Source organism: Propithecus coquereli, unplaced genomic scaffold (assembly GCF_000956105.1).
Source record: "Propithecus coquereli isolate 6110/MARCELLA unplaced genomic scaffold, Pcoq_1.0 Scaffold12, whole genome shotgun sequence".
Taxonomy (NCBI): Eukaryota; Metazoa; Chordata; class Mammalia; order Primates; family Indriidae; genus Propithecus; species Propithecus coquereli.
In genome coordinates, this window is record NW_012136080.1 from 8,051,477 (window position 1) to 8,065,587 (window position 14,111).

Genomic DNA, 14,111 nt, shown 5'->3' on the forward strand with positions numbered 1-14,111 from the left:
CACCACCCGAAGGATGGACATATTTGAAACACGGACTTGGGGGGTGGGGACCAAGGGCAGCATATGTAACCTAAACATCTGTACCCCCATAATATGTTGAAATAAAAGAAAAAAAAATACAGATTCCTGGGCCCTATCTGGATTTACTGAATCAGAGCCTCTGTTGATATAGTCTAGGAATATGCATTTTAAACAAGCAACTTAGATGATTCTGAAGTACACTAAAATTTGAGATCCACTGAAAGGATGCTTATATAACGCAGATGTGTACGTGAGGGAACAGCATTTTAAGATGTCAACCCAGTGAATTAATAAGGGCAGCTTTTTCATTTTAAAATGAAGTAGGGCAGAATAATTTTTCAAGCTCCTTCCAACCTTAAAATCCTGAGACTATTTTGTCCTTTGTATATGCCTTTAACATTTCCGTTTCATTGTATTCAGGCTTCTGAGAATGCTCTCCTTTGGTCTTTTAAACTGGTTTTAAGTACTTCTATTGCCAACTTTAATAAAAGGATTAATTTTTATCAAATCGTTTTAGGATTTAAAACTTTATAATGACAATCAAAGATGGAATTTAGGGCACTGTATTTGAGTTGTTCTTCATTTCTTTAAGGTCTTGGCATTTCAAAGTCAACCTGTTGTTGGCTAACTGGGATGAGGGAGAGAGGAGATACCATTAATCTATCAAATAGTACGTTTGGGCTACAGATTTGCAAATCCTTAGAAGTTAACATCAACTCTTTCATTGCAACTTTTGAGTGATCTTAGTGAAGGAAAGAATTTTTTTTTTTTTGTCAGCAGTATAGACTTAGGGCAACATTAATATTGGTTAAAGTCAATATTTTTTTCATTAAAGTTTTTTTAGCAATAAAAGTCACCATTAAATATTTCTCAAATACAAAGTTAAGGAAACAGAATGCACTTACAGATATTATAATAAGAACTTCTTAATCTAAGGGGTGACATTTCATCAAAAACATTTGAATTGTACTCGGAAGATAGCTTAGAGAAAGTAATAAATGCTTTTCATATTGCTGAGTTAAAATTAGACTACTTCACAAAAAACTATATTTCTTTCTTTGTTACATCAAAGCATAATTTGTTTTGTCTTAATCTGTGATTGACTTGTCTACCTTGATTAAATCCTCAGAAAATAATCCAGAGTGTTTATTAAAGAACACTATAAATGCAAAACAAATAGTTTTCTTGGAGATAAACAGGCAAAATGAAAATCATAGGAAGAGTAACTTGAGGAGCACAAGATTAATTTAATTTTTCAGTGTTCCATCTTCCTGTTGATTGAACACATCCCCTGCTCGATATTACTAACAGATACGTTTCTTCTTAAAGTTCAGCCCAGAGGGTAAAGGGAAGTTTATCTATTTTGTTTTGACATTTCACTTGAGGCCTACTCTGAAAGGTCTTATTCTTTTTCCCCCTACAATAGGCTGTATATTTATTTAGTTAGTGAAAATCATGTACTTAATATCAGGGCAGGAAACAGACACACAACTTCCACTCAAAGAGAGCGTAAGGTGATTGTCAGGTCAACAATAAATCTCACCCAGAGAGTGTGCCTCCGTATGGCACCATAACTCACAGAAAATATAATTTTGCTCACTCATAAAGAAAACAATGAAGAAGTTGATATGAAACGTGTAAAATTTCATATTTCTTCAACTGACACAGTTTAAAAGTGACAATAGCGAATAAAAAGATGGTGTTGCCGTTTGGGGATACATTCCTGAAAGGAATGCTACTTTAATGCACAAATTTCTGTTTAATGCACAAATAACTGTTAAAAGGAAAACTTTAGGCAAATTACATTTAGCAGAGTTTATTTGAGCCAAAAATGATTCATGAATTGGGCAAAACTCAGAACTAGAGAACATTCAGCAAGTGCTGTCTAGCTACATGAACAGTGAGCTTTTATGGGCTGTACACAGAAGCAAAATAGAGAAATCATCTGATTGGCTACAGCTAGGCATCTGTTGTATTTGGGCATTGGTGTGATGATTTGACTATCAGTGATTGAAACTCAGCTGTTTGTTATGCTCTTTAAGTTAGGCTGCAATTTGTTATGTAGAACTCAAGGTATGGAGGCAGCCTCAGACCAAATTTAAGTTAATTTAACAATTCCCTGCTTTTAGTCAGCCTCTCAATTTTGAGAGATTGACCAAAACTTTGGGTATTGATGCCACTCTCTGTTACCATCATAATGGAATTGTTTGTTCTCATGACGGAATTCACATTTCATGGCATCAGGTCAGTTGAATGATTCTTTATATTCTTTGTGTTTTGTTATTATAACAGTAGTGAGACCATTTGATGCAACAAATGGCTGACTACAAATATTACAGACTCTTGAGAGAATACAGCATACCAGGGAGACTATTGTGATGACTATCAGGAGGATAATACTAAAAGATTGAAGTGTATTCCTTAATAGGAGCCCCATGAACCAAACCAATTAAAATCAGATCAATCAAAAAATGAGTCAGAAGAGAAATCTACTTGTTTTAACCAAGTAGCTTATTTGTTGATTTCTTACAATTGAATTTCTACCATATCAGACATATTTATCAAAGTGTAGTAAGAAGTGTTAACTATTGCACACACTTTCCCCTGTTCAGCCAACAGGTAGTCCAAAGCAATCTTATTATCTAAAACAATGTTAGCAAGAAAATTTAAAAAAGTTTGCTATACAACTATAGCCTTTGCAGTAGAGTCAGCTATAGTAGCTGTGTTTGAAACAGATTTCAAGTCATATCATCATTTACATTTGTGCCAAGCCAGGGAAAGAGCATTCTACAAAAGATACCCATTTAGAGGGATTTAAGCCTGCTGGAAAATTCCTCTTTAGTCCATTGTACAAATCAAGAGGTGCAGACCAATTGTCCAGTTTCCACTTGGTTATGGAGTGACAGTGGTTCCATTAGAATCTCTAATCCACATTGGCCCCTTATTTTCCACTTATTGAGACATGTAGTTGCCTACCCATATGATTGATTATTAAATCCTTCACAGATAAAAATATATCCTGGAGGGGCACAACAGACAGGTCCTTGTGTAATGGGACTAGGAGTAATGGAATTACAAGTCACCTAGGAAAACACTAGTAATATTTATTTGAGGCTTCATTGCATGGTTGGAGGATATGGACAATTAAGGGGTTAGGGTTATTAATTTGTCTACGAACTATCAAATTATTTTTTCTTTTGGTTTTCTTACCCAGTTTGGGGCATAATTTAATTATAAAATCCTCACTGTAGGGTTTTCCTACTGATAGACTTAAACAAGGAATCTGAGTATGTAAATCTAAAGATCTAACCCTATAGAAAAGACCAGATGTGCAATTTGAACAAATAGTCACACTTGAAATATCAGTGAAATTTTTTACAGAGTGAACTACAAGATCTCTAAGATCACGTAGGGCTTTAGATTTAATGTGACATATACAAAATTCAGTCAAGTTCCCTGCAGAAGCTATTGAGTATGAAACCTTAATTATCACATTATCTTGCCCGTGTATAAGCAGAAAAGAAACACAAGAAAAATAGGAAAGGGGACATAGGTTTCATGGTGACAGGGGAGAGAAGTCTTGACTCATGATCTTGGGAAATCTGTTCACATCTAGAATGCCATCTGCTTCTGGGGAAAAACTTCTCTGGTCAGCTTTACCTAGAGATCTCCAATGGGCTTACAATTCCAGGGTCCTAGAGGGGCCCTCTTGAGTTGAGATATATGGATCCAAGACTCAAGGCCCTGAAGTGTTGCTGCAGTGTAGGTGGTGAGAAGAACTTGGTATGGTCCCTTTCAGTGAGGCTCAAGGGCAGTCTTTCTCTGGTGTTTTTTCCAAAAGACTCGATCTCCAGGTTCTAGATAGTGAAAGACCTAGTTGTCATCAGTTGGTGGGTTACACAGTGCTTCTTTTACCTGGTGAAAATATACTTTGGCATAATGCATTAAAACCCTGCAATATTGAGTCATGTTAGAGTTTATAAGAGTGTCAGAATCATGAAGTTCTATTATTAGGGGCATAAGCCTTCCAGTAACTATTTCATTAGGAATCAATCTATGTTTTCCAACGGAAGTGGATGATTGCCATCAGTCAGTTATACCTTTGACCAAGGCATTACAGTTGATTCAGTTAGCTTTGCCTAATGCCATTGTGTTTGTAATACCTTATAACTTGTACAGTGGAATGAGTACCTCTACCAAGAGAATTTTCTCCAGGAATTTCTCATAAAGAAACACATTTTCTAATAACCTTTTAGCTACTGTTACAACATCAGCCTTCCTGCATGATGGGAAAGCTTTTATACAACCAGAAAACATTTAGTGAAGGCAGCAATTGAATGAAATCCATCTGTAAGTATTCAAATGATCCAGCAGGTGCTGGAAATGTACCATATGAGGTTTTTATTGTCTTACCAAAATTATGGGTTTGACAGACCAGACATTGGTTATAAACCATTTTACCGATTTTAGAAGTGCCCTCATCATTATTTTTTCATAATTTGGATTATTTTATCTCTTCTGTGATGAGTTAAGGAGTGCAGTCCTTTTAATAATGGAAGCTTTATGGATGTAGAAGGATCAGATGACTGTCTAGACCCTCCATGAGTCCACATTAACACTGAATTTACATCCTTTTAAATACCAGTTTTGTATCTCCAATTCAGATGCATAGCATGGTTCATTAAATAGATTATCATAGGTTATTTGACTTGGATCAATCTTATGGAATTCATTCAAATTGTGTATCTTAACAATTTCAGTACTGGCTGATTTAGCATGAAAACCTGCCAAAGCATTTCCTTGGTATTCAATTAATTCTTGTTTTGCTTGATGTTGGGTTAGCAGTTTTATGAATCAATAAGTTTATTTATTAGAATCCTGGGAATTCTTATCCAATCTAGTGATATGATCTTAAAGTTATCAGAAACCTGTACTTGTCAGAATTTTTTCCATCTCCTCAAAGATGAAGCATTTATTTATTATATAATAGTTGTTTGTAATAGCTTTCAGGAAAGTCCCAGAGTAAAAGAAATTAACAAAACTTAAAACAGTCGTAGTTAAATATCTCATGGAAGTTCATTATAATGCAATTAACAAGGAAATTTTGTTATTTCTGCACATACAATATTTTAAGATAATAACTGGAATTGTGACTCATAGTGTTCTACCAAGACTATCAGATTTCTAGGAATTTCATACAATTTCTGAAGCACATTAATAACATACCCATACAATATAACTTTAAAAAGGTTTAGCATCACTTATTATTTGACAGTGCTTGCTATGCAAATTATACATCAAATAAGCCTAATTAGTTTTACAATTCTCTTTTTATAAGAAGAGAGGAAAAAAATTCCTTCGAGATATTCCAGAGGTCCATATTGAAACTCCCCAAGTTAGTTTGAGGTCAAAAGGTCTTAATTTAGTATTTGATTTTGTAAAGTTTCCAAAAAATATCAAAAGGTTTAAAATACTTGATTAAAATGGGATCACAGGTCACTGTGAACAATAGTCATTCATTTAAGCAGAGTCATAATTAAAAGACTTCCAAGAAACTTACATAGTTGTAAAGAAACCTTGCTTTTTAAATAGAGAGGACTCAGTTTTCTTAGGTGATCAAAAACCTAATAAAGACAACAGAAAATTATCTTAATAAAACACAAAATCCTTGTTTCCTAGGCCAATTACCCAAAAGATAAAGAAAAACTTCACTTCTCAGTTTCCTATTAGAAGTGGACCAATACTCCAAGAAAAACTTGTTTTAGCAGAGAGAACCAAATTCTAATTTTCTGTCAGTGTATTTTTGATATTAATGCTTAATTTTTAGAAAAACTTATAAATAATTATTTTCTAATCTTAGCCAGCTTGATCATATATAAAATTGCTTTTCCAAGATTCCTCTTCTACAAACTTTCTTCAACTGTCTTATATCCATTCTTATGTCCTATACTTCTTCTCTTTCTCATTTTGGAATAATCATTCTACTTTAGAACAAAAATTATTCTCTTTTTCTTTTAACAAAACAAAAAACCATGTCCTCATAACATATAGCTTTTCTTACCAAAGGCACATCTTACTTTCTTTGTATACATGCATACAGAGTTGTTTTCCTTATTATTTCTAGTAATTTTAGTTACATATATTAATTAGAATTCTTAACTTTTAGTGACCTTAATTTCCAGTGAACACTAGGAAGCAAGCTATTGTGATCTGTCACACCAGCAATCAGTAGATTGAAAAATCTATGAATCATAATTTCTAGGACATGTACTTTTTATTTATTTATTTATTTCAGGATATTATGGGGGTATAAACATTTTGGTTACATGTTATGACTTTGCCACACCCAAATCTGATTTGAGGCATGCCTTTTCCCTGCTACAATGCTCACCATGTCCATTAGTTGTGAGTTTACCCACCCCCAACCCCCTAATCCCTGAAGAATATTACTACCGTGTGAGCACCATAGTGTCAATCAGTTAGTGCCAATTTGATGGCGAGTACATGCAGAGCCTATTCTTCCGTTCTTGTGATACCTCACTTCGGATAATGGGCTCAAACTCTATCCAGGAAAATATAAGAGGTGCTAGATCACCGTCGTTTCTTATAATTGAGTAATATTCCATTGAATACATATGCAAAATTTTAATAATCCACTCATGAATTGACAGGCACTTGGGTTGTTTCCACATCTTTGCAATAGTGAATTGTGCTGCCATAAACATTCGGGTGCAGATGTCTTTATTATAGAATGTTTTTGCTCTAGGTAGATGCCTAATAGTGCTATTGCTGGATCAAATGGTATTTCTATTTTTAGCTCTTTGCAGTATCTCCAAATTCTTTTCCACAGAGGTTGCACTAATTTGCAGTCCCACCAGCAGTGTAAGAGTGTTCCTGTCTCTCCACATCCTCACCAGCATTTGTTGTTTTAGGATTTTTTGATAAAGGCCAATCTCACTGGGGTTAGGTGATATCTCATTGTGGTTTTGATTTGCATTTCTCTAATGATTAGAGATGTTGAGCGTTTTTTTATATGTTTGCTGGCCATTATTCTGTCTTCTTTTGAAAAGTTTCTGTGCATGTCCGTTGTCCATTTATTGATGGGGTTGTTTGATCTTTTCTTGTTGATTTTCTTAAGTTCTAGATAGATTCTTGTTATCAGCCCTTTATCGGATGTGTAGAGAGAAAATATTTTCTCCCATTCTGTAGGCTGTATATTCACTCTAATGATAGTTTCTTTGGCTGTGCAAAAGCTTTTTAATTTGATCAGGTCCCATTTATTTATTTTGTTGCTGCTGTGATTGCTTTGGGGGTCTTCTTCAAAAATTCTTTTCCTAGGCCAATGTCTGAAAGGGTCTTCCCAACATCTTCTTCTAGGATTCTTAAGGTTTCATGCCTTAGGTTTAAGTCTGTTATCCATCTTGAATTGATTTTTGTGAGAGGTGAGAGGTGGGGGTCTAGTTTCAATCTTCTGCAGGTAGCTATCCAGTTTTCCCAGCACGATTTATTGAAAAGAGATTCTTTTCCCCAGTGTATATTTTTGTCTGCTTTGTCAAATATTAAATTACCATATGTGGATGGTTTCACCTCTGGATTCTCAGTTCTGTTCCAAAGGTCTATATCTCTGTTCTTGTGCCAGTACATACTGTTTTGGTTACTATAGCCTTGTAGTAAAGCTTGAAGTCTGGTAGACTGATGCCTCTCAATTTGTTCTTTTTGCTTAAGCTTGCTTTAGCTATACGAGGTCTTCTCTGGTTCCATATAAAGCATAGAATAATTTTTTCTAGATCTGTAGAGAATGGTGATGGTACTTTGATAGGGATTGGGTTAATTCTGTAGATCACTTTAGGTACTATGGACATTTTCATGATGTTGATTTTACCAATCCATGAGCAAGGTAGATTTTTCCATCTGTTTACACCTTCTGCAATTTCTTTTCTTAGTGTGTTGTAGTTCTCCTGGTATATGTCTCTCACCTCTTTTGTTAAATATATTACTAGGTATTTAATTTTCTTTGAGGCTATTGTAGAAGGTATTGTGTTTTTGATTTGAATTTCAGCTTGACTGTTATTGGCGTATATGAATGCCTCTGATTTGTGTGTATTGATTTTATATCCTGAGACTTTACTGAATTCATTTATCAATTCCAGGAGTCCCTTGGATGAATCCTTGGGGTTTTCTAGATATAATATCATATCATCGGCAAAGAGCGAGAGTTTGATCTCATCTGCCCCCATTTTGACGCCCTTAATTCCCCTATCTTGTCTAATTGCTCTAGCAAGAACTTCCAGCACTATGTTGAATAGAAGTGGAGATAGTGGGCAGCCTTGTCTGGTTCCGGTTCTGAGTGGGAATGGTTTCAATTTTTCCCCATTCAGTATGATATCGGCAGTGGGTTTATCATAGATGGCCTTGATAATTTTAAGGTATGTCCCATCAATGTCTATTTTGTTAAGAGTTTTTATCATAAAGGTGTGCTGGACTTTGTCAAATGCTTTTTCTGCATCTATTGAGGGAATCACATGGTCTTTGTTCTTGCTTTTATTTATGAGGTGAATTGCATTTATAGATTTGTATATGTTGAAACAGCCTTGTATCTCTGATATAAAGCCAAACTGGTCATGGTGAATTATTTTTTTGATATGCTGCTGAATTCAATTTGTTAAAATTTTGTTCAGGATTTTTGCATCTATATTCATGAGGGCTGTTGGTCTGTAGTTTTCTTTTTTTGTTGTGTCCTTTCCTGGCTTTGGTATCAAGGTGATATTGGCTTTGTAGAATGAGTTAGAGAGGATACCATCTTTCTCAATGTCGTGGAATAATTTCTGTAGTATAGGTATGAGTTCTTTGTGTGTTTGGTAAAACTCTTAAGTGTAGCCATCTGGTCCAGGACTTTTCCTTTTTGGAAAGTTTTTAATTGCTGCTCCAATGTCTGTGCTTGAGATTGATCTATTCAGGAATTCTATTTCCTCCTGGGTGAACTTGAGGAGGTTGTATATTTCCAGTAATCTGTAGGACATATACTTTTTCATAATACAATTTTTCAGTGTGGTACAGAATGTTTACCAACAGTCCTCAAAATCTTTAGTCTCTCTGTAATAAGAAACTGTAGAAAAGGCACAATTTTATCTCTATTCTCTTAGGGTTTGCTTTGTTTTGGTTTGGTTTTGGCTAGGCCTGAGAATTAAATTGTTGTTTGTACAGATTTCCCTCAGCCTCAACTTTTCGTCCTTTGTGATAAGAATGTTAAATAAAACCTTTTGGTATAGGAAGGACATTCTTCACATGGGTATTTTATCTTATTTAAATCTTTTTTTAAACAATTATGCTTAGAATGCTTGTGAAGATGAGACATTAAACAGCCCTCTATACCTCATTTTTCTTGCTGATAAGTTTTGTAATGTAGAGATAATATGAACTTATTTTACCAAATAAACCTAGGTAAGAAAAGGACATCTGTATTACACTTAATGCTGAAAACTCTGAAGACATGCCTGTTTTAATCAAACCAACACAGTTTTACTAGCTTTTATTTACCAAAGATTATCCCAGATTATGTGCACTTGGAAAACATTTTAGGTTAGTTTCTAAGAGTTTAAGGAATACTTTATATAAGCACTTATTTTTCTTTAAATAGATCTCTTTCACAATTTAATTTTGGCAATACCATAAAGAAGTAGAAAAATATCACACATATATAACATACATACTGACATACACAGACATATACACAAAAACAGATTTTATAGTTTTCATTAAAAAATTTTAGCCACATGCCAGGACCAGCAGATAACATGCAGCTGGGACTATCCTAGACCTCAAGGCTATTCCTGCTTCATTCCTGACTACATGTCTCTGTGTTTAGAAGAAGTAGATTAGAGTAGTACACAGACTCAGTGTTCTCATTTTATACATTTTATCTTTAATTTGTATGCTCAGCTAGGTCTGTTTCTAACTTAGGGCTTAACATGCTTATCTTGGAAAAATTTTGTAACCTTCTATTCTTGTAGACAGAATTAGGTAAGGTTCCCCTGGAAACCTAAAAAATGAGCTGTACACATAATTCTCTAACAAAAAACAACTATTTGCTATAACAATAAATACTGATGTGGGACTTCACTCATTGCTCACAGCTCACGGGAATGCTGGAGACTCCCTAACTCCCCCATCATTTAAACAGCACTTTATCTCTGTCTCAATCATTTCTCCATCTATATTAGATCTTTATTTCCCATTATTTGCAAATCCCTTGTGACGATCCTGCCTTGCGGCCTGTTTTGCTGGGAGAGTAGCTAACTCCCGGCAATGAATCAGGCAGAACTCAGAATCAGAGGACGTTCAGAGAGCTCTGCCCAGCAGGAAGAGCAGCTAGCCTTTGTGGGCCAGGTATAAACAGAATACAGAAGTCACCTGATTGGCTACAAGTAGGCATGTGCCTTATTTGGGTATGGTGTGATGATTAGGCTGCCTGTGATTGGTTGAAACTCAGCTGTTTGTTATATTCTTAGTTAGATTTTGGTTCATTTATATGCTAAGCTAGGTTGCAGTTTGCTATGTAGGAACTCAAGGTGAGGAGGCACCCTCAGGCCAAGTTTAAGTTCATTTAACATGACAATTGGAGCAGGCAATTATTTATACAAAGGCCATATTCATAGAGACAATTGTGCTTATGTATGGTCTTTCTAAAGTAATAAACATTGGGTTGATATAAGAAGCTAGCAGACAGCTTCATTAATATTTCTTTAAGGCAAGTTTTTCTTTTTCTTTTCCTTCCTTCCTCCCTCTCTCTCCCTTTTTCTCTCTCTCTGTTTTTTTCCTCCTTATCTGAAGCCATTTAGGAAGGCATGTAAAAGAATGATCTTTCAGGGACTGGATGTTTTACCATATCAAAGAAACTAAAGGAGATATTGAAAGATGATCTTGCTTTAACTTCATTTTTTTTTTCATATAAGAGAAAGCTTTGCTAGAGTCCTCTTGGATGGAAATGAAAACTGAGATTGGAAAAACATATATAGTCATTCTTTGGTATATGCGGGGGGATTGGTTCCAGGACCCTTTGTGTGTACCACAATCAACTCATCCTCAAGTTCCACAGTCGGCCCTGCAGAATTCTCACATAGACAAAGTCAGCCCTCCACGTACATGGGTTTTCAGTCCCGTGAATACTGTATTTTCGATCTGTGTTTGGTTGAAACATATCTGCTTATAAATGGACCTGCACACTTCAAACCTGTGTTGTTCAAGGGTCAATTGTATATTTACACTTCACCTTTTATCTGAAGTGCTTTCATGTCTACTACATGTTATAATGAATGATCTATTGCCAAAAAATGTTTTTTGCATCTTAAGAGAAACATGAGAGAATAGAAGCATCGTCAGAGGCCAACAGAATTCCAATAAACTGTAGGATTAAAAAGAAAGTGATATAATGTCAAGTTAAGAGAGTGAGACGGAAACAATGGTCTTTTTGACAAAGAGTCAAATATTCAATTCACTATATTTTTGAATTCCAGCAAGTTATGATCTCCTTGAGCCCAGAAAATCTAGCAGGAAAGTGTGCTTGAGCTAGGCTGCAAGTGAATGTTTGCTATACTTCTGACTTGTTATGGCCCTACATGGAAGGAGAGAAAATGCTAAGCAAATATTTGCACATTGCACTGAAAGGAAATAAAAAATGCATTACATGTGAGTAGTCAGTTGACCTCATGTTGTTTGATTAGAAGTAATTTCTCATGGATTGTCTCATTTGCCTATAAATTCTTTTCCTTTGCATCTAATGACAACTCTGTCATGAATAGTCTGTGAATAGCTTCATGTTTTCCAATTATGCTCCCCATGGACCTGGCAAACATCTCTTCTACTCTCTATGGGGCCTGTGTTTTGCATCCTGCAAAGATTTAGCCCATCCTTTTTTTCAGAGGAACACATCTCAGATTGTCTCTAATTTTTCAGTGTTTTACAGTAAAAAGGATCAGGTTATAAGGATTCTCTAAGAGAATATAACATTTAGTATTTTCATTTCTGTGATAATTGAAATATATCAACACAGGCATAGTCAGAAAGGGTATTATATCAGACACTGCCAGGCAATTTTAGATGTTGGTCGTTTGTGATCATGGTTAGTTTTTGGCCTTAATAATATGTATTATGATTTTACTTATCACCAGTGAGCGGGAGGACAGAGATTGACTAAATGCTTAAATGATATACCTGGGATCTCTCATAGATGAATAGTGCTGTATTTCTGAGAAATAGAGAAAAGGAGAATTCAGTTATCCCAAGATTCATAGTAGCCTGGGCATGCCAAACTCAAAAGAATCCATACTACAGCAGGTAGCACCATATGTACAGTGTAAATGCAAATTTAGTTTCACCAAACATTATCACTTTATATTAAATTAATATCACTGATTTGAATTTTATTGATTTATATTTTAACTTACATATATGTTAGGTTTTTATAATTATCTAAAGTTATTCCTAGTTTTATGTGGGTAAATATTTAGATAATGTAATAAAAATAATTTAGGTTGGAGGTGTACATAATAACTTTTCTCCTTTATAAGGGTTTTGTTCTTGAATGATGTCAAAGATAAAAATAGCTGAACATTAGTTAAGCTATGAAACAGATTTTGTTGTGTAACTACTGACACTAGGGGAAAGAGCTGAGCTCCATTCTGATTTGTGCAGAGGTGCCTGGGTGTTCAGGGAGAATGAGGGAGTAGGGAGAGGGAACAGCAGGGCCTGAGCAGAGTCAGGGAAGTGAAAAATTACAAAAATCTGAAAGTAGGAGTTAGTCCATGTGAAACCCATCTCGGTTCTCTAACTGGTGCTTATCAAAATTAGACTCCTACCCTTCCACAGAGGCTGGGAGATGGGAGCCCTATCTTCAGGGGTACATTCTTTTGGCAGTCCTGAGTTTTCTCAGGCAGGCACTTTAAGGGGGCTAGGGTCATCTTAGGGATGTGGCCTTGAGTTGTTAGAAACTATATTAGCGTTCGTTCAAGTCTTTATAGGTCAAGATTAAAGCCTAGTTGAGAAGAGAATGGCAGTGTGTCCTCACTTTCTTATGATATACAGTGATTACTATGTATTAACTGTTGTTAAGAGAGCTTGATTTTAAAATCTTAACTGAAAAAAATATGAAAGATTATGGTATTTTGTTTTAGGGCCGAGATCTGGACTGTAAAATTCAGGAATATAAAGAAGCTGGAAAAATATTTCCAGAAAATCAAATAATAGAATGGTTTATCCAGCTGCTGCTGGGAGTTGACTACATGCATGAAAGGTATGTTCATTTGCTACTGGAGACAGGATATATTTTCAACAGTCATGTCTGAACTTGAAAAGTGAATTTTTTTTGGTAGAATTGAAACAAGTCTAAAAGGTAAATGGCTATAGCTAAACATTTATAATATGTTTTTCCTCGAGGAAACTTTTGAATGATTATATTCAGAGGATTTATTTGCATGGCTTTTTTTGTTGTTCTAGAAATCAAGTTGGCTTTGACAGAAACTTGTATTAAACACATATTTTTTTTATACCTGATCATCTCCTGTGTATTATGAGAAGTTCTCAGATACCTTCAACATGCTATGAATTTATTGTCTCTTAGAGCAGGCTTGAGTTATAAATACCTTAATATGGCACCCATGAAATGCATGGTCACCTTGGGATGTGCTAGTGTACACTTAGCTGGGTTTACATCCCAAATGAGCTAAGTAATTGAGGCAGAAGATATTCTTTGGTCTCAGTGAGATAAGTATTCAGACAAAAAGTCAGTTTTGACATGAAATATCTGATAAAGAAGGTCAAAATATGTTTTGTGAGTTTTTTTTTTTTTATTTCAGCATATTATGGGGTACAGATGTTTAGGTTACGTGTGTTGCCCTTGGTTCCCCTCCCCCCAAGTGTTTTAATTATCTGTGATTTGCATTTATAATCTCTGCCTCAAAAACTATATTTTAAAACTTTTTGTGAGTTTTTCATAGGCCAAAAGTAAGAAGTTTTAGTTGTTAGGGCTATAGGAAATATTCATCGAGATATTATACATTTAAAAAGTTTGCAAACTGTTAAGCTCTGTGTGATGT

The 14,111-nt window shown here is 35.1% G+C and overlaps 1 protein-coding gene across 1 annotated transcript in view; it reads left to right on the plus strand.

Annotated features, from left to right (window-relative positions):
- NEK11 (NIMA-related kinase 11) overlaps positions 1-14,111 on the plus strand; it is a 238,017-nt gene that overhangs the window by 47,287 nt on the left and 176,619 nt on the right. Inside the window, 1 exon segment of the mRNA XM_012663819.1 lies at positions 13,191-13,309. Within this exon segment, the coding sequence (XP_012519273.1) occupies positions 13,191-13,309 (119 nt within the window).